This window comes from Lytechinus pictus, chromosome 1 (assembly GCF_037042905.1).
Source record: "Lytechinus pictus isolate F3 Inbred chromosome 1, Lp3.0, whole genome shotgun sequence".
Taxonomy (NCBI): Eukaryota; Metazoa; Echinodermata; class Echinoidea; order Temnopleuroida; family Toxopneustidae; genus Lytechinus; species Lytechinus pictus.
Window position 1 is genome coordinate 35,044,673 of NC_087245.1, and position 22,097 is coordinate 35,066,769.

Consider the following 22,097-nt stretch of genomic DNA (forward strand, 5'->3'; position numbering starts at 1 on the left):
AATGCTGAAAATTTGATCAAAATGGGATAACATAAGTTATTGAATTTCTAAGATTTGCATTATTTCGGTGAAACAGTTCGTCTAGGCATGTCTTCATAATATTTATTTGGTGGGCTGATGATCATATCCCACTTGTTCTTTGGTATTTCATTATATGAAATTAGGTTTATTAAAAAATTTCTACCAAAAGCAAGAACTAGAATAATTGGATTGACAACTGATTAAGTGCGTTATAGTCATCTATTGCCGCAACTTATCATAATAGAGACACATCATTTACACATGTATGAAAAAATGAAACAATTATGATTTCATGTAATAACATATAAGAAAAAGGAAAATGGGGATATGACATCATCAGCCCACCTAATGAATATTCATGACGATGTACGTATAACTGCTTTCACAAAATATTGATAAACTTTAAAATTCAATAACTTTGTTATTTGTTATCCGATTTTGATGAAATTTTTAACATTTTGCATTGTGATTTTTACTCTATTTATTTAGATATAAATATTTTTAGCACGGACCATCCCTATAATAACAGTAATTAGCGCCATAATTGACCAAAAAGCGAGTTTCACAATTGAAGATTTGATTTTTTTCTCTAAAATTACAACCTAAATATATATATGTTATCAATTAGAAATCACTTTAAAAAAAGGCTTTGCTCAATCACTACAAAATACACAACTACTTCATGCATTCGATAATCCCATGGTAAATATATCAATTTGCACCAAAATGCAGGTTCCTAGCTGCCCCCCCCCCTAGCTCCATGGGCCCCACTGAATATGCCACTGTGTAGGTATATACTAAAGTTACTTTATACAAAATTTTGTGAAAATAGGTAAATAGATTATATAATTACATAGACTGATGGATCTATTTTTTTATCTTTGTGGTGATCTTTTTTTTTTTTTTTGGGGGGGGGGCTTGATCTTTTTAGGGGAGTTGAACTGCCTCTGCGTGTCATATGCCTGAATATAGCCCCTTTTATTATCAAACCGTTTGTCAAATTCGATCAGAATGTAGTTTGGATCTTATTTCTCTCTGGCCCTTTAACGATGCCGTAGTAAAACCCACTACTTTTGGCTGCATTTTTGGTATGCTAACTTCACGCGATTTACAGCTTGAAAGCGCCATATTGGAATGTGAAATCTTTGTGTTCAACCGACGTTGTTCTTGTAATTTTTCACCTCTGAGAACAGAATAATTGAGCAATTATGGCAGGAACAGGTGCAAACAGTGTTCCTCTGGGAGCTTTGCATCCAGTCTTCAGTGGAGGAGGAAAATCATCTGGAAATGACTCGATGTTGAACGCTGCCCGTGAAGCAGCTGCGAGGGTGACTGCGAACATCCTGAAACGGGATCACGCCGGGATTGCCGGCCGACCAGCGCAGGCCCAGAGTACCGCTACCAGCGGACCTGTGTCGGCCGCTCATCACCCATTAACAATGCCCGGTCAGCGCCAAATCATTGAACGTAAGACACTAAGACGGCTTACTTTAGACAGTATGTTGGTATGTTTAGCTATATTACCCAGGGCAGGGTGACCAGATTTCACAAAATGAAATACGCAGCCTAGATCTAGTAGTACTCAGTAGAATAGATTAAAAAAATAATTATAGGCCCTACGCCTATAATAATACGGGACGACAAAAAAGATCAACAAAGAAGGCTACACAGTGAGTTAGAGTTAGACTTGTGAAAAAAATAAAGAATTGGAAGGGAGGGTGATATGAAGGAGAGAAAGAAAGAAAAATTGAAAGGGAAAATGAAAGAAAAGGATGAAAAATTGAAAGAAAGAATAAAAAGAGAAAAAAAGGTTTCCGTCAATATTTGAATTGAATTTAGAAAGAAAGAAAAAGAAAGGACTTCGGGAAGATGAATAAATGTGTTGAAAGACAAAATGAAGGAGGAAAGAAAAAAGAAAGTTAGAAAAAAGGAGGAAAGAATGATGGAAAGAAAATTGTTTCCTTCATTCTTTTCTTTGAAAGAAACATAAAAAAAAACAGGAAGGGGCGAAGGAAGGGATGGAAAGAAAGAATAAGGGAAAAAATAAAATGAAAGAAAGGAAGAAAGAATTGAGGGAGGAGAGAATGAAAATAAGAGGGGGAAGAGAGAAAGAACGAAAAGAAAAATGAGAGCTAAGGGAGAAGGAAGCAAAGGAAAGAAGGCAGGTAAGACTAGAGAAAGAAAGGAAAATGAACAGAGAAAGGATCAGGACAGAAAGATAGGAAATACAGATTCATGTAAGATGGAACAAAAAAGGGCAGGCAGGAAGGATAGGACGAAGAAACGGGAAAAAAGTTCAAGCAACAAAAACAATCCAATCATCTAACAAAAATCATAATATTTGGTGTTTTTTAAATAAATTTGTATTAAAAAAAAATGTTTTAGAAATGAATAAAATTTCAAAGTGAAACATTTTCAACTTAATAATCAGAAGAAACATCGGGGCATCATACACAACAAGACTCAAAATGAAAGCTGAAACCATTAGATAAAAACTCTATAACTTGTTCCTCCGATTACATCTCCAAATCAGTAATCTGAGAATCCATAATATAATTATACAAATTTCCCGCCGATTTTGTTATTATTTTGGAAAACTGTTTATAATGTCATTGTTTGCACCATTGAGAATCTGCTCCGATCCTACATGCCTAGCTAGTAGCCTGCCACACACAGGCAGGAGGCCAGTTCGTTTGCAATGCATTGCGTTTAGCAAGAAAATCACCGCAGAACTTGCAGAAGTTTAGTTATTGATTTTATTGTTGTTTCTGCTTCGTCATCTGTTGGTATTCGATGAAAATTTACCTTTTTAAAATGTATTAACTACATTTTGTTCAATATTCTGAAATACAGGACAAATAGGCGTCCCGGGAAGGGTTCATTGGGACGCCGGGACAAAGGAGCAAAATACAGGACGATCCCGGGAAATACGGGATGTCTGGTCACCCTGATATTACCCAAAAATTAAAAGGCAAGACTTCCATATGTCCCCTCGTGCCTCGGCCCTCCACTAAAAATTTTAAAAAAAATATGGAGCTAATGTATGGACCATACTCCATACTAGCTCCATATTTTTTTTTTCAATTTTAAATTTTTAGTGGAGGGCCGAGGTGACATGGAAGTCTTGCCTTTTAATTTTTTGGTAATATAGCTAAACATGTCAACATATGGTATGAGAAAAGTTTAAAGCCTAACGTTTTGATCTAAAGTTTAACTTAAAGGTCAAGTCCACCCCAGAAAAACGTTGATTTGATTTTGAATAATCTAGGTTCTAAACATAAAAAATCAAACTAATGTTAGAGTAGAATAATGCTAAAATGAACATCAAATTTCTTCAAAATCGGATGTAAAAATAAAAGTAAGAAAGTTATGGCATTTAAAATTTCGCTTAAATATTTTTCACAAACAAAACAAGTGATATGCACTAACCTTGAGGACTTCGTGTTGATATTTTAAAACATTTTTACATATACTTCTTCATCACGAAGCCTTGAAACCCTTGCCATAGGCATATAAGCGAGACTTGTCAACAAAGATGGATTATCCTAGGAAATCCATCTTTGAAGATAGAAATCACGTAAATTTGTTTGATTCCATTTATCTATACACCTTCATACGCCTAATGGGTATGAAGGTGCAAAAAAAAGAGTTGATAAAAATGTGAAAAATGAGAGGTTTCTTACCAGACCGATCTCGTGTATATCCCTCGATCCATTCATAAACACCGCAAATACAATAAGCGTGACCCTTGAACTGCTTCCTTATGACGTACAGTACCTTCGATAAGGAATGTTACAAAATGCTGTTTTGAAGAACAATTTATAGATAAAAATTATTATTTAACAAATAATAAAATTTGAAACTTGATTATAAATAATTATAATTATAAATTATTAGTATAATAATAATTATTTGTAATCAAGCTTCAAATTTGTTTATATCTGTGTTTATCAATGTACATGTAGCTCTGATGCAAGCATCTTCAAGTTGGCCAATGCAGCAGCAACCAGAGACTTCTAAGCGTCGCAAACGGAGTCGATGGGGTGGAGAGGATGTCAAGGCTGCGCCAGGTGTGGCTACCGTTATCCCTTCAGGCCTGTCAAAGGAACAAGAAACACAAGTCTTATGTGAGTATACCTTTTACATTATTCTGGCTTGAATGAAATTTCATCTATATCTTCAATGTCATTTTCCTCCATTCTAAATATTTGATATTTTTCTCTTGCCATATTACTGCCCTGCAAAACAAAGAAAGACTGATATAAGAATCTGGTCTTCGTAAGTTAGCTTGGATTTTTATTTTGATCTTCATTCTCAATAGGTGAATGTCTTTGCTCTTTACTCAAGTTGTCCCAAGGTTATAATACACATGTTCTTGTATGTATTTTCAATTGGTATTTGGTATTTAGCATGTGTACGAAAATAAATGTGATTTAACTTGACACATGAATTTTCTTCTCACAAATTTACAATTTCCATTTAGTTCAGGTTTTCAGATGTGAAGCTTTGTGAAAGGATGAGCTTGTTTGCTTTCTTGCTTTTTTTTTAGAAGTAAAATAATATGTTGATAAATAGCATGCAGTGTATGATTATCTATAGTCTATTCAAACTGGACGGTCCACTGGTGCCCGCCTGAGGCTGTTCGTAACTGGCGAAATTTCTTCCAGACCGATGGACTGCTTAAACAAAGAAAAACTTAAGAAATTCAGAGTCACCACTTCAGGCCTTTATTTTCTGATGTGGATCTATTTATCAAAACTTTCACATGATACCAAGTAGTTGAGGTAGAGCTACAATGTATGAAAATAATAGTACGAAAGCAGGATTTTTCAATTTTCTTGCTTGAATTTAATCGGCCCGAAATGTTATAATCCCAGTTGCATGGGCGCAGCCATTTTGTTCTGTTTTTTATTGCGATGGATCAATATTCTGAAGTAAACTAAAAGTGCAAACAAAGCAGACAGAGCAAAGTGGCTGTACCCATGCAACTGGGATAATAACTTTTCGGGCTGATAAATTTAAGCAAGAAAATTGGGAGATCCTGCTTGGTTGAATTGGATCTATTATTGATTTCAGGTTTGGAAAAAAAGTCTCAAGTTTTGACCATAGGTCTACATGTAGCTAGCAAATAAAGGCCTGAAAAGTGGTACATATGCATAGTCTAGTGACACAGAATTTCTTATGTATTTCTTTATTTTGGCAGTACACCTGTCTCTGCCGAAAAAATCCTGGGCGGTAAAAAAAAACCCCGGAATGTCTCACCCCTGATTATCTTCAGTTTTGTATCAATAACAATACATAAAACAGGCTTCACACAATGCTTCTATATTGAAGGAAATATGATAAGAATTGTACTTCAATCCTCCGTACAAAAAACTACAACAGTGATTGATGAAATACTTAATCCTTAAGCCTGGTTCTTACCTGGCTAAAAAAATGTTTTGCGAAGAGTTTGCAAGGATGTGAATGTCGAATAATGGTAAAGTCCATCTACATATATTTGCATTTTATGCTGCAAAAATTGTTTGTGTGTAACTTTGGTTTGCTTTTCATTTGCGAAGAAAATTTAAAAGAAAATAAAAAATACTTACTCTTAGTATTGTGACATTCACATTTTTAAGACTTTGTGTTTTTATATTATATTTTTATATATAAAAAAATGCTTTCCCTTTTACCCTTTAGTTTTCTCTTTCCTCATGCATTTTAATGGTATCTTATAGTAAGTACATGTAGTAACAAATGTGCTAGCTTTCAAATACACATGTTGATGTAAATTTACATGTATCAATTACGGTTTTTATTTGTGCCTTTTTGCTTAATTTAGTCTTGTTCAATGTGGCTGATTTATTGAATTTATATTTTTATGTACCTAGTTAACATCTTTCATTATAATCAGGAGAACTTTTAACTCCTTTTCTGTGATTGCCATGTAATCTGTGTATCTACGTGTTAACTTCCTTCTATCCAAAATGTCAGTTGGTATTTTTCTTCAAAATTATCTGCAACTTTCAATATAATTTGGGTTTAGGGTTCAAGTGGCAGTCTCCTTGCCAAACTATTCATTGAAATTTCAGGAAAATCTTCAAAGGGGAAGTAAATGATACAGACATCTGGGCCCTATAACATACAGATTTGTGCATTTTAACAGTGTTAATTTTACACATTTTATTTATATTGATCACTATCAGGATGTGCAACCAATCATTTAAATCAACTTCACAATCGCTTTAATAGCTTTTTGTAACAGGATCCAATTTATTCCAATTGTAGGCTTGTGATGGTATAGCACTGGCCTATATGCGAATGCTCCAAGGTCTGTTTAATAAGGTTCATTTACACAGTAGATTTTTAAACAAAATGATGCCTATGTGACACTGAAATTTTCTTTACTATGTGCTGTAATCCAATAACTGTGCATGTATGATCGAGATAATGTGTTAAAAAAAATACTGAGACGATAACTGACAATGGGTAAGGGCGTTAATTTTGCATATAAGTGAAGTGATTGCATTTTTATCACTTCACTGAAAATGACATGTGCATCATTTTATTTCCTGTGTATTGAATACCATGGTGTATTGAATTGGTAAATAATCCTATAAAGTCTCACTTTTATGATTATGCCATGATCAGTCACTGCTCAATACAATTTCTTCCAGACCGATGGATTGCTAAAATAACGAAAATCATGAGAAATTGGACTGAGAGTAAGACTTACATTTCCTTACCTAGATCTATAGAAAAACTTTTCACATGATACTTTAATTTCCAAACTTCAATCAGCCAACATTCCAATCAGGATTTCTCAATTTTCTTGCTTGAAATTATCTGCCCATAACATAATCCCTGTGCTTGGGCACAGTCTTTTTGTTCTGTTTTATGTTTAAAGTTACTCCGATCCATAGAAATTCTCCTGTAGAGTAAGAGTTGCGAACAAACAAAACAACATGACCGTGCCCATGCAACATGATTATAACGCTACGGGATGATAATTCAAGCAAGAATATAGAAAAAAATCCTGCTCAAATGGTTATTATTTTCCGAACTTTGCTTGCTTGATTAAAGGTTTGGAAATATAGTATTTTAAAGTTTCGATAGATCAAGTTGAGGGAATACAGGCCTTTGGCTTTGGTGACACTGAATTTTGTATTTTATTATTTTAAGTGGTCCTCCGGTCTTCGCAAAAAATTTCTGGGCAGCCACTGGTAAAAAACCCCACAACAACCTGTAATGACTCTACCCTTATGAAAATATTGGAACACTGACTTTATATTAGTGCCAATTTTTTATTTATCAACAGGAAAAAAGAACATCGTATTTGTATAATAAAGGTTGCTTGTATGTTTCTTTATGTTTATTGATGAAAGAAAAAAGCAAGCATCAAGTTTGTCCTAAATACTTTTTCACCGCATAATTATAAATGAACATGTATGACCCACTCTTTTGTCTCCTTTCTAACCATACTTTACCCACTACAGTACATCTGCAGATTGAAGAATTGAGCCGTAAACTACGAACCGGAGAGCTTGGTGTGCCACCCAATGTGGAGGATAGGTTTGTCAAAGACTTCATTAACTGTAACTCCATTCTCATTTGATTTCCTTCTTTTCTTTTGCTCTAATCCCTATTGTAATTAATTTCATTCATACCCCTTTTTTTCGAATTGAATTTGAAATCACATTCGGTAGGCTTGTGCTCATGTTTGATACACATATTTGTGCAGTTAGGTTATGGGTATTGAATAATACCTGGGCTCTGTTGACAAAGGTTTGCAGTTCGTCAGTAAATACCAGTCAAGATCCCATGTATTTTGTTCCAAACACTGACAAGGAAGAAATTGGAACTGTTCTCTCATATATGCAATCCACCGCAAACCTTTGTGTTACAGTACCCAGGCTTATTTTCAAACCAGGCACTGAGTCTCTTGACTGTGACCATCTTTGCCAGACTGCATTTTCAACCACAGTATACATTTTGCATTCAAGTGAACTTCTGCTGGTTTAGATTTTTACATTATTTTTTTGCCACTCATTTGACCCCATCCTATCGTAAAATACTAGAAAATTATTTTCATTAATATTTGATTGAAAAAAATGATTATGTTCGGTCCATTTTGCTTTCTCATCAATTTTCTGATGTTTTGTGATTGTATTGTGATTGTACAAGCAAATTAGATTGCTTTCCATCCTGATCCAGAATTACTGTACATTCAATTTTGCTAATCACAATTATATTGTAGTTGCATCCTATGGCCTGCGCAGGACACATGGTATTTGTACTGACATATGATTAGCTACATGTAAGCGTGATTATATGATTAGTGGAGGGGCATTGTATGATGTCAGTATGGCCTCTGTATTGCCAACAACTGGTATACAGAGTGGAAAGTCTTAAAATGGACCTTGTTTTTAGCCTCAGTGACGTTTAGTCCTACGTAGATGTAGCCCTAGATTTCATCAAATAATTGGGCACCTGATGGTTAGGTTTGACCTACACAGCGTAGGAAATAAATGAGGGCGACAGGTGATTTTGCCTTCTTGACTGCCCAAATAGCCCCTAAAATTCCCCCAGAATGCTTGCTTTGGGGCGACCATTCTTTCTAGAGTTGCCCCAAGATCTGTTTCAAACAATGTTCAAGAAAATCAATATTCTAACTGTGGTAGAAAAATAATATTTGCTTTTACTGCACAATTACTTTTTACCCCTAAAAATTAGTCCTTCAAATGAAAGAAATACATGTAGCCCCCAAAATTCTGCAATCGCCCCTAAACAATAGAAATTGTATCTTACCCTGGACCTACATGTACATGTACATACAGTGACAAAGGTTTATTAAAGTGGATTTTTCTGTGAACATTAACCATTAAAAATAGGCTTTAACATTCATTTCACTTTTTTAAAGAAAAGAACATGTTTAAGGGGGGTTTTAATAGGCAAATGTTTTTGAAGGAAACAAATGTTACAAGAAATTACTTTAAAAAAATTACGGTATGATATATATTTTATTTCATAAATATGATTCAAAAAGAAGAATAAGAGTTTCATTTTTCTCTTCTTATTCAAATCAACATTTTGCTGGGGTGGACTTTACCTTTAAGGGTCGTGTTGAGCAATTCCTTTTTTCATTGAAAATTCTTCTATTTTTTTTTTGGGGGGGAGGGGGAGGGGGCCATCAGATCATGATTCCCTTTTTTGGTTGCATAATGTTGGCAGCTATGACACACCTTGAGTTTGCCTTTGATGACTTTCGGAAAAGGGCCTTCTTGCAGAAACCAGGTGCTCAAGTTAACTCTTAAGACCCACCCCTCGTCACAAGTACATGTTTCAATATTTTTGTTGATCTTAAGTTCCCAGTTTTTCGGCTTTCCGCGATAAGGAATATAGGAAAAGAATAATGGAATTCATGAAAAACACACAATTCACAGAATTTACGAAGAACATGTTGAAACAAAGCAAAATCCGAAACTTTGCATTCTTAAGTAAACTATCTGCCCATCGAACCTCTTCACAGTGTTTAATGTAGCAAGTGGTTGCCAAGCTTTATCTCCATGGAAACTTGTGTTTTTCTCAGATGCTCACTATTTACATAGTCTGCTTTATCATGTTTCTGTACATGTCACCAAATAATACCAAGTTGGCATACATGTATAAGGAAGTGGAGAACGGAGGTCTTTGAAGTCTCTGTCTCGTATTAATTGATCAATATCAGGCAATCTAAAGTACATATAGGATGGAATGTCATGTATTGATATGATTTGCATTTTCCACTATTTTAATTCACTTTTAGTTTTGAATTTGTAGCTAGTCTTTTATCTTAACTTTGATGAAATACAGGTTTATTTTTCCTTACAAATGTGTGCTCAACCGGTATTTTTTTAATGTGCTGGCAAAGATATAATAGTTATTAAATGCATGCTATCTCATGTTTTTGTCTAGCATAAATAGGTTGATACTGTATGTCAGGGAAGCATATAACCATTTCATTGTCTCTCTCCAAATCACATAAGTCATAATGATCTTTTCCCATATTTCTTTTTCACAAATGATTAAATCCTAACCAAAATTTTCTCCTAGAGATTTACAAGTTTGCATTTGAATTTCAGTTATCATGCAGACTATTATTTTTCACAACTGATTAAATCCTAACCAAAGTTTTCTCCCAGAGTTTTGCAAGTTTGCATTGCTAGTACTATTATAACCATAATGCAAATGATTGCTAACCTTTTCCCTCCAAATGAAAATTGTATTTTCTCACGAAATGTTATGTATTTTATGATGAGAGCAATGATTGTTTTATAGCCTAGCAATTAAAGAAGGTTGACCTCTGCTTCCAACTGAATTTCCCTTGGGCCATGCCAGAAAGATGACCTGGTCTTTTGCACCCAACCAACCTGGACATCAAAATTTATTCTGCTCAAAGCAACATGATGAAATAGATATTGGCTTGATGAATCACATTTTCTGTTTTCATTCCTGTCTCAGTGAGATTATTTTAAAATTTTAGTATAAATTCTGGATTTCTTTTAGTGATCTGAGTTTTCATATCACAATCTGAAGTTCTATTTTCTGTCAGTTAATCATTTGCCCCAAATAAGGCTCTAACGAAAATAACCATGACCTTTTTTCATTATATGTAGTTTCCCTTTTATCATCTTGGAGAATATTTGAATTTGGCCATTTTCAGGTTTGGTCATCTTTAAAATGGAGGCTCAAATGAAGGTTCCATTTTATGGAGGGAATTCTTGCAACTTGTTGTTTTTCCCCTTACATGTACTATAAGTTTTTTTTTCATCAAAATGATTTAACTCTGCTTGTTAGTAAGACTGCAAAATGCAAACTGGATGTGTTGTGTAAGTTAATATGGTATGTTTTTCAGGATTTTAATGTGAGGTCACATATCATGAACTGGTACCCCCAAAAGGGTGGAAGAGTTACATTTTTCAAAATGTTGACAGCGAAAAAATGTTGTAGATCACCAACCCCTTGTCCCATCAGCCTAGTTGATATCTCATTTTAAAGGAAACCAAATCCCAAGAAGAGAAACAATCTTATTAGAAAGAGTAAATTGAGAGGAACAATTTAAAATAAGTTTAATCAAAATCGGTTGTGAAATAAGCAAGTTATGGACATTTAAAAAGTCTTGTTGTACTTTCTATGGGGATCCTCAAATTGGCAAACATGCCTTAAAATGGCTGATTTTGTGGACAACTCTCCATTTGTTTTGTACACAAATTTTCAGATTTTCCCATGTATTTTACATTATTTCACATCTCCTGACCTTGACATATGTGGTGTTAATTATATTTTTCCATTTTTTCCATGCTCAGAACGAGGCAATATGCAATTTGAAAGATAATGGGTAAAATCTGAAGAAAACAATTGTGTACAAAACAAATGGAGAGTTGTCCACAAAATCAGCCATTTTGTGTTTTCTTACAGACTGAGCTTGGTTAGATGAATTTATATATTTGTTAATTACACCTGAATTTTACTGAAGAAGGGGATACTTTCCATTCTAATAATAATTTTTTTTCATCAAAGAATGCACTTTTAACAAAATTTTGTATTGTTTATGATAAACATACAGACTGAGTTCTTATGTTAGCCTTATTTATTTCAAGGTCAATTGCATCATGTTTTATGGCTTCTCTCTCGAAAGAATTGTATATACAGTCCGGCCTCTCTTATCCGGACAGGTTGGGACCAGCACCGATCCGGATAAGGGATTTATCCGGATCTGGGAGACTCAGTATTAATACATGCAGCTGCCTCCCCAATGGTAGCTACATGTAATCTATTGTAGTGGGCATACACAGACAGTATTTCAGTGCTGTCAGTGCAAATTATATACGTTTTTTTACGGAAATGAAAATGATTGGTTTCCATTCCAAAACTCTTGGATAATTTACCTGGTGAAATGAATGAGGAATACATCGAGCATACCTCGAAAGAAAGAGAATGACTCAATGAAACTAATTTTGAAAATTGGATCATCGTAGCTTCGCAAAGTCAGCCATTTTTATACTGACTGTAGGCTCAAATATGATGGATGGCGCTGTCCGTAATGCAAGACGAAGCCTGAGCGAGACATGTGTTGTTGTTTTTCCTGAAAAAAAAATGTGCAGTGCCCTGATTTACTGGAAAATTATCCTGTCTAAGTTTATTCGGTGATTTGATATTTTCATAAAAAATAATGATTGTAGGTAGACTATATTGGAAAATTCATGTAATCAGAGTGAGTTTGTGTAGGAATTTTGAGTTTAGATTGAAATATCATTTCCCCACGTACTAGATTTAAAAAAAAAATCTCGGCAAGTGTGCATCCGGATAATAGAGAGATCCGGATGAGGGAGGTCGGACTGTATTTAAAATAATCCATTGGAATGAAAATGGACGATTATAACTATTGAAATTCTGTGTATGTCATTAGTTAGTATATGTTTGTAATGTGAGTTTTATGAACAGGACCTGAAGACTCATAGAGTTTTATTAATGAATTGCCAAGCCTGTGCACATTGCAGGATCTGATGCGACCCAATTTTTCTAACAAATTAATTTCGCATGAAAATATGGAACAAGTAAAATCATCTTATTTGAAATTTTGAGTAATGCTAGAAAGGGTCTGCATTACTACAAACCTTGACGTTGGAGTGAAGTTTAAGTTGGCTTCAAACTGTGGAGGATGGCAAGATTGCTATGACATTGTTATGAATGAGAAATTAATTTGCTTTCACTCCTACAAAGAGGCTGACAATTGACTGGAATTTTGATTTTAGCACTCATATTATTACTCATATATTGATTCAGAACTTTAATACCTAAGATTTAGCAGTTGAAAAGAGCTTTCCAAATGCAACTTTACCTATTTTTTCCAAAATGGGATGATAAATAGATGTGCAGTTGCAGCAAGCTTAACTCTTCTTCCATTTTGAGTCTTGTTTATGGAGCCGTATGAGGTTATTATGCCTCTTGTCTTCTCTTTTGATCCTGAAGGTCACCTTCACCCGAGCCTATCTATAACCATGAGGGCAAGCGTCTCAACACCAGGGACTATCGGATGCGCAAGAAGTTGGAGGAGGATCGTCACAAGATGATCCAGGAAGCACTCTCTATGAATCCAGAGTACAAGCCTCCAGCAGATTACAAGTAAGTTTTCACCAAAAAGGGACCATCTTTTGTGCAGTGCCCTCGTAAAAAGTTTGATCAGTTTCTTGTGGAACTCAGTTTATTTACAACTTATTTAAAGGACAAGTCCACCCCAACAAAAAGTTGATTTGAATAAAAAGAGAAAAATCCAACAAGCATAACACTAAAAATTTCATCAAAATCGGAGGTAAAATAAGAAAGTTGTGACATTTTAAAGTTTCGCTAAATTTCACAAAACAGTTATATGCACATTCTAATTTTTCCTCATTGTCAAGTCATACAAAGATTAATTCCTCCCTGAACATGTGGAATTAGCATTGTTTAATACTATATTGTTCAGTCAAGTTGGTCCTTATTGTCAAATCTATAAAAAATGAAATATTGTATAATTCAAACAATAAAAAACAAAAGAAATAGTGAGTGATGGACATCATCGACTGAGTCACCAAGTTGTGCATATCACTGTTTTGTGTAAAATAAGTGAAACCTTAAAATGTCATAACTTTCTTCTTTTACATCCGATTTTGATGAAATTTTCAGCACTATGCTAGTTAGATTTTTCTCTATTTATTGAAGTCAGCATTTTCCTGGGGTGGACTTGACCTTTAAGTATTAAGCCCTCAAACCAACCACAAGTCTTGCAGTGAATTGCAAGTTTGCAATCAGTAGCTGGTCTGTTCCTTGCAAAGGAAACTAGATTTGCTGAAAATGAATTTAATACATTATTTCAAATATTTCAATCAAAGCTTGCAAGTGGCCTCAACTAATGTTCAAACGACTACCGATTCGGCTTTTTGAGTGAAGATAGCTGTTACCATGTAGGATATTGACGACAGATATTGATTGTGTACTATTTGCAGGCCACCTGTCCAGCGAGTGAGTGATCGGGTCATGATACCACAGGATCAGCATCCAGATATCAACTTTGTTGGCTTACTCATCGGACCTCGGTAAGTTCTTTGTCTTTATCCAGGGGCCCATTTCATAAAGCTGTTCGTAAGTTACGAATGACTTTACGCAAGACTGGTGATCCTTTTTTGTGCCAAATGATATCCCTATGTAAGTGATTTAGCGCCTAAGAACAGGTTTCAGTCGTGCGTAAAGTTGTGCGTAACTTTACGAACAGCTTTATGAAACACCACCGTAGTACAAGGCATCATAATCAAGGTTCAGCTGTAAGATAATTAGTTTTTCTGATTTCTAAATGGAAAAAGCAAAAACTAAATATTGAGTGAAAATTGATTTTATTGTTGAGATATAAAACAGAAAATTGGTAATTTTTCAATATTTTGATTCAAGAACAAAACATGTAAAAACAGGAAAACAGAAAAACAGTTTACTTTAAAAATATATGGATCTATTTCATGAAACTTGGCCATAATCACTGAACATTCTGTGAGATTTTCAGGTCACATGATAAAGGTCATGTAGTGTAGTAGTGTCATGTTGCTCTAATTGCATGTCTGATGTCAGTAATGTACAATAAGTATTATTGAAAGAATCATGATCTAGAGAGACTAGCGTTTCTGACTCTCACCTTTCAATTATGAAAAGGTCAAATGGGTATCAATTATGAAAGGGTTATATGGGTTTCAATTATGAAAGGGTCATATGGGTTTCAATTATGAAAGGGTCATATGGGTTTCAATTATGAAAAGGTCAAATGGGTATCAATTATGAAAGGGTTATATGGGTTTCAATTATGAAAGGGTCATATGGGTTTCAATTATGAAAGGGTCATATGGGTTTCAATTATGAAAGGGTCATATGGGTTTCAATTATGAAAGGGTCATATGGGTTTCCAATTATGAAAGGGTCATATGGGTTTCAATTATGAAAGGGTCAAATGGGTTTCAATTATGAAAGGGTCATATGGGTTTCAATTATGAAAGGGTCATATGGGTTTCAATTATGAAAAGGTCAAATGGGTTTCAATTATGAAAGGGTCATATGGGTTTCAATTATGAAAGGGTCAAATGGGTTTCAATTATGAAAGGGTCTCAATTATGAAAGGGTCATATGGGTTTCAATTATGAAAGGGTTATATGGGTTTCAATTATGAAAGGGTCATATGGGTTTCAATTATGAAAGGGTCATATGGGTTTCAATTATGAAAGGGTCATATGGGTTTCAATTATGAAAGGGTCATATGGGTTTCAATCCCAGCAATGACATTTAATTCCCTTCAGAAAGGAATTTATCCACAGTTTGACCCAGGTTGATGTAAATGGAGACCTTGAAGGCATCATTCTTTGAAATGCTTGTGTGCTGTAAAGGGCTTTGGGGATAAGGCAAGGGTAATAATATCCAAGTCTTGAAGATGCTCATATGGATTTTATAATATGATATGTGCTATGTAAGAACTGTGTTTTATGATTATTTTTATAGTTCTTATTATTTCCTTTATATATTTTTCTTCCTCAGAGGTAATACCTTGAAGAAACTTGAGAAGGATACGACCACCAAGATTATGATCCGCGGCAAGGGATCAGTGAAAGAGGGCAAGGTTGGGCGTAAAGATGGCCAGCCTTTACCAGGAGAAGATGAACCTCTCCATGCCCTTGTCACAGCCAACAATGCTGAGAGTGTCAAGAAAGCAGTCATTCAGGTGAACCCTACTCCCATGTAGTTTGCCATAAGAGAGGGGTATACAAGTTAGGAGGTTGTTATGATATGAAAGCTCCATGATCTGTTAATTTTGAACAGACCGAGTGACTTCTGTGATGATGGAACTAGACATGAAATTCTTTATACTGTGAAACCTTGAAGAAACTGCTAAACTTGACTTTATGTAATTATGAGACCGGAACCTGTTTCGTAATCCCATAATCCTTATTAATTACAGATGCCAGAAATCAATAACAAATATTCGCCTGGCCATCCAAATTTTAGGATTTCTGGGTCAGTAACACAAAGGTTAGTGATCAATCGTATGCTTGATTTTCACGATTGATTGTACAACACAGTCAATGGAATCAATCGTAGAAAATTTTTCTACGATCATTGCTAATCTTTGTGTTACGGGCCCCAGAAGTACATGTAGCTTGTAATTTGGTATTCATACCAAGCTTTTCGAAAATGTGACCGAGATTGTTGCCATGATGCCCCTTTTAAACGACGATTATTTCTTTGAAAAAACCAAGAGAGATAACTTCTTGATGAGGTTTTCACAATTAGTCTTCATGCCTTCTCTTTCTGAATTCTCTGCTCACTTTGGGACTGATTCATGTTCCGTATAATCTCCTCTGCTCAGACTAAGCTATATTTGTGCAATATATTTTAGGATATAGAACACGGAATCTAAGAGCATTAAAATTTCTTGCCTACCATATCACCTTTTGCTACCTTTATTTGCCTGCGCAGCGAGTTGCAATCTAACAGAACCCCCAACCCAACTTTATTTTTAACCAATCAGATTTAGGACCGGGGACTGTTTCATAGAGCTGTTTGTAAGTTAAGAGCGACTTTGGGAACAACTGGTGATAATTTCTTGTAAATAATATTTACCATGGGATCTAGCGCGTAATATTCTAAGTTCTCTTTCTGCAATAGACCTTGGGTAAGGTAGGAGGATTCTTAAATTTCTGTGGGGCTATTATATACAAAGCAAAAATATTGAAATTTCAGTTATAACAAACTATTTGTAGTTTTGTTAATTTGAACTGCTGTACATCATTTTGTAAAACTTTATTTCTGGCAACTTGTAGGAAGGATTCACCACTAGAGCATTCATTACGTTAAAGGTAAATTGTGACATTGGTTTATTTCAAAACTTTCGTTTAGATTTCACTCTTCGCTTTTCAAAATACTCATAAACAAGTTCTGAGTCCATAAAATGTATTGCATTGGCCAAAAGAACTGTTTTTATTCTCAAAAAAATATATAAAGAAGAGAAATTTTGCCAAGTGAGCTTTCTTTTGATGCAGATTTTGAAATTGATATAAAAAATGAAGAGCGCCACCTTGAGACCAAATGACATCAATACCTGCTCATGAATATTCATATCCATCGCCTCTGCGCTTGTCTCACGTGCCGATCTGTATACCGGCTATACAGTACAGTATCGGATTGAACGGCGGAGTCTGTTTGCGACTTTTTCATTCATATCCTGTAGGAGCGTGTGCATTCGCGCAGTCCCTCGACGGCAAATTAAATAACTTGGAAACAACCAAGGAACTTTTTTAAATGACCATCATAATAATTGTGATGTTATGCACGTTGTTTTTCAAATCGCGGAGAATAGGTCCTACGTACATCTTGATATCTGGGCAGAGTACCAGGTACCGAGAGACGGCTTCCTTCCCTTTCCTTGCTTTTCATCTTTGCTTCGTTTCTCTAGCTGTATTTTTTTTTCTTTACTTGTCCAGGGTATGAAGGGAGGGAGAATTATGGTTGCTTGTGAAAGGGCTATTCTTATTTTTTCCCCGTTTTTTATTTCTATTTTATAATTATATTTACATACGCATTTTTGTTTCGATTCCGATTCACTGAATCGTTATCAATTTCTTCAGGTTCTGTATTTTGATTTGTTCATTATTATAACGTGTTGTAACATTTTTTTTTAAAGGAAAAGGAAATCATTTTGTATTGAACTAGCTTTGCCGCCATTCTTCATTATTTTGCTTTGTGCGTTATATAGGCCTATAAGATGCTCTTTCTCTTCCAGTGATTATTTGTCAATATACTGCCTCAATGTATTTATCACAAAAAAATGACAAATACCGCGTGGCCTATGCCTTTTTTTTTAAACAATATATTCTGGGGCGGATCCAGCTTTCACAAATAACGGGGCCGGGGTGAACAATATTTTCATCCACATTTTTCCCGATCGATCGGCAGCTCAAAGCTAGTTTTTGTTGGAATCTATAGTCGTAACAGTACTAAACCCTATAAAAAATGCGAGCGTGAGGTATTATTTTCGGACTGTGTATTGTGTCCTGAAAATTGATCTGAGCAATATGATCATTAAACAATTAAGATGCACACTGACGGATAATAGGTGCTCAAAAATTTGAATAAGTAAAGGCCTATTTAGTTCCCTTGTTCGTTTTACTATAAGCCCTTCAACAATGTTTCCGTGTTTTGTATTACATTGATCAGTTAATATTTCTTTATGTCTCATACTATTTCGATATGAATTATACCTTGTCATTGTACTTGTTACTATGATTTTATATACTAATAACTCTGAACTTGTGAACCTGTTTAACCATAACTGAATGAATAAATCAATAAATGAATTGGTATAGGTGAATATATGTTCCATCGAACAGGCAATGCGAACACAAAGCGCGGGCTAAATTGTTTTTATACTTGTGTAGTGACATGATTGGCTCCCACCCCTCCCCAAGTCTGAATTCCCCTCACCTTTTTTTATTCATTCTTCCTCTTATATTCCCCCCCCCCTCTGCTTTCGTTCATATTACTTTGCGCCGCCAATATCGGGGGGGGGGGGGGCGTAACGTCGGCCTCCTGGATCCGCCTATGATACCGGTGCGTAGGTCTGTATGTTATAACCATGTAACATCGATCCCCCTCCAAGTTTCTCTTTGCATTTTTCTTTTCAACTTGTTATGGTAGTATACTGAACAAGAACAAGTATGACGTCTCCTAGGTGCCTCTCCCTCCACCCACTCCTCCTCGGTCCGCTGCATGTGCTCGGATAATAAAATTACGTACTTATCGTGGTGATATATATATAATAAAATTGCAAATTTTATTGCAAAAACTGCATTACTCGTGAATTTGTGTTTCGCATTTCTGATGTCTTATTAAATATATATATATATATTCGAGGACATACAGCTAGGCGGAACTTTTTGGGGGAAGGGGTCTTCCATCTCTGTGTGATTCCGAAGTTCCGATGATGGTTCAGAGAATGTACTTCATGCAAAATCACGTTTTGGCATGACCTCTCAGCGCTGGGCATATCGACGGACAAAAAAATGCAAAAATGTGATGGATCGAAATGGTAAAAAATATATATTTTAAAGAAAACCATCGTTATAAAATGCAGTCATACCAACATATTTTTGTTAATACCAGTTTGAACTTAGATAAAAATTATAACCCGAGGCTATATTAGCAGCAGGGGCGGCGGAACCGGGGGGCGGCAGGGGCACTTAACCCCCTACATAAAAAAATCCCAGTAGGAAAAATGCCTTTTTTAAATGGAGAGTGCACTTATTTCAAAATGATGTACATGAATGTCCCTTTTCAAAATAAAATACCCTTTTTGAAGTCAAACGATACATTTTAGGTTGGAAATCACAAAATTTTTGGCTCGCGCTTCGCGCCCACATCATTTATTTTTTAGGAAGGCACTCACTTTGTTTTGGTTACAACTTGTGCTTATAATGTTCAATTTTCAGGTTTAAATGTCACAAATCTTCAGCTCGCGCTTTCCGCTCGCATCAAAGGTACACATTATGTTCTTGGTTTCAAACTGCTTAGAATATCCAGTTTTCAGGTTGAAATATTACAAATTTTCGGCTCGCCGCGCTTCGCATCAATTATTATTTATTAAGACACACAATTAAGTACTTGGGTTAAAAACGTGCTTAGAATGTCCAGTTTTCTGGTTGGAATATCGCGCTCGCGTCCATTCTTCAATTAGATGCACATCTTTTTCATAACAAAATTGCTCGGAATGTTTGATTTTCATGTCTTATTAGTCATGTTAGTACAAGCAATGTCTAGAATTTATAGCTCGCGATTTGCGCTCTTAACACCTCGCAAGAATGCTCTTTTAACAATAATTTGCGCGATTTGACCAAAAAGCGGCGAGTTTCACAACTTCAGATTTGAAAATGTTCAAACTGTTTGCTTGCTACGCTCGCTCCCGGAAAAATAAAGCCTAAATAGATATTTTCTCAATCAGAAAAGACTTTAAAAAGGTTTTGCTCAATTTAATTACTACAAAACGCACAACTACTTAACACAGATGATAATCTCATGGTGAAAATATAAGTTTGCATAAAAAATGCAATCTTTTGCATATAAGTGCCTTTTTTCGCTTTGTCCCCCCCCCCCCAAAAAAAAAGAAAAAAAAAAAAAAATTGAAAATACGTTCCGTCGCCTATGATTCCGTCACCTATGGCACTCGCTGGTATTTGAATATATCATCATTTACACCCTCTCAAAGAAAGCAGACTTACTTTTGCCCTTTATTTTGCCCACAATGGAACTTACAGGAAAGCATATCAAACAGGATGCAAATGGAGGTCTATTCAGCCGGACGTTATTATACGCTTTGGAGTTTGGATTCTTGTTTGCCTAGAAAACGTAAAGTATTTCAAGAGTTTTTATATTTTCATTACATCTTTGTCCTTATTTCTCTATATCCGTAGCTCTACCATGTGCGTATTCGGGGGCGCCAAAATAGGGAGAAAAGGGAAGGAAAGAAAAGGGGTTGACGAATTGCTGTTTGACATGGGGGGGGGGTGGATGCGCCGAATTGATGTTCAACCTAGAGTATGTATATAGCGGGTGCCGAATTTATGTTTTGCTTAGGGGCGCCGAATTGATGTTCGACCTAGGATGTGCCAAATTGATCTTCATCCTAGGGGGGGGGGGGCGAATTAATGTTTTACCTCGGGGCGCCGTATAGATGTTCGACATAGAGGCACCGAAGGGCACCGAAATGATGTTTAACCTTGGGGATGGGGCGCCGAATAATTTTTTTCTATATACGGTTGTCGAGTTGCTGTTTGACATATAGGGGCGCCGAATTGATGTTCAACCTAGGGGGTGCCGAATGGATATTCACCACACGCCAATTTGATATTTGTCTCGGTGCATCAAATTCAGGTTCAATTTACCTAGGGAGGGGAGGGGGTGCCAAACTCATGTTTGCTCCCATCAATTACCAATCATGTTCATGATTACCAAAAGTGCCTAGAAAGTCCTAATTTTAGATCAGAATATAAAAACAAATTCATCCTACTCTTCGCATTAATTGTTTAGTAAGGTGGCGATCCTGTTCATGGTAAGATAAGTGCTTAGAATGTCTGACTTTGTATCAAAATATATAGATTTTTATTCAGCTCGCGCTTCGCGCTCGCATAAACTGTTTTGTTACTGATCATCCTTTTCATGATAACCGAAAATGCTTACTCAAATGTCCAAATTTTAGGTAAGAATATGAAAAAAATTTCATCTCGCTCTTTGCGGACGCATCAATGTTTAGTTAGATGACAATCCTGTTCATGATTACCAAAAGTGCTTAGAATGTCCACATTTTAGGTCAAAATATCAATCACTTTTTAAGCTCGCGCTTCGCACTCGCACAAATTTACGAGGTCAGAATATCAAAAAATTTGAACTCGCGCTTAGCGCTCGCATTAATTATTTAGCTATATACCCATCCTGTTCATGGTTATAAAAAGTGCTTATGATGTCCAGTGTTGGATTGGGAATTCAAAAATTGTCAGTTCGCACTTCGTGATCGCATAAAATGTTTTGTTACTGATCATCCTTTTCATGATAACCGAAAATGCTTACTCAAATGTCCAAATTTTAGGTAAGAATATGAAAAAAATTTCATCTCGCTCTTTGCGGACGCATCAATGTTTAGTTAGATGACAATCCTGTTCATGATTACCAAAAGTGCTTAGAATGTCCACATTTTAGGTCAAAATATCAATCACTTTTTAAGCTCGCGCTTCGCACTCGCACAAATTTACGAGGTCAGAATATCAAAAAATTTGAACTCGCGCTTAGCGCTCGCATTAATTATTTAGCTATATACCCATCCTGTTCATGGTTATAAAAAGTGCTTATGATGTCCAGTGTTGGATTGGGAATTCAAAAATTGTCAGTTCGCACTTCGTGATCGCATAAAATGTTGATAGATACTCATCCTGTTCTTGATTGCCAAAAGTGCTCATAGATTTTTTTCCCCTCAAATTTTAGGTCAGAATATAAAAAAA

General features: G+C 35.5%; 1 protein-coding gene across 1 annotated transcript; it reads left to right on the forward strand.

Annotated features, from left to right (window-relative positions):
* Nucleotides 1-1,109: 1,109 nt before the first annotated feature.
* Nucleotides 1,110-15,796, forward strand: LOC135155453 (splicing factor 1-like). The gene is made up of 6 exons (XM_064104428.1): nt 1,110-1,488; nt 3,987-4,148; nt 7,500-7,575; nt 13,015-13,167; nt 14,028-14,117; nt 15,592-15,796. The coding sequence occupies exons 1-6, from the start codon at nt 1,230-1,232 to the stop codon at nt 15,794-15,796; spliced, it is 945 nt and encodes a 314-aa protein (XP_063960498.1). The 5' UTR covers nt 1,110-1,229.
* Nucleotides 15,797-22,097: the final 6,301 nt, after the last annotated feature.

What these genes read in the sequence shown, in the direction of transcription:
- LOC135155453 (XM_064104428.1), top strand. Translation starts at nt 1,230, where the DNA reads ATGGCAGGAACAGGTGCAAACAGTGTTCCTCTGGGAGCTTTGCATCCA. An exon ending in AAGCCTCCAGCAGATTACAA is followed by an intron (nt 13,168 to 14,027) that starts GTAAGTTTTCAC and finishes TACTATTTGCAG; the next exon opens with GCCACCTGTCCAGCGAGTGA. An exon ending in GGCTTACTCATCGGACCTCG is followed by an intron (nt 14,118 to 15,591) that starts GTAAGTTCTTTG and finishes TTTCTTCCTCAG; the next exon opens with AGGTAATACCTTGAAGAAAC.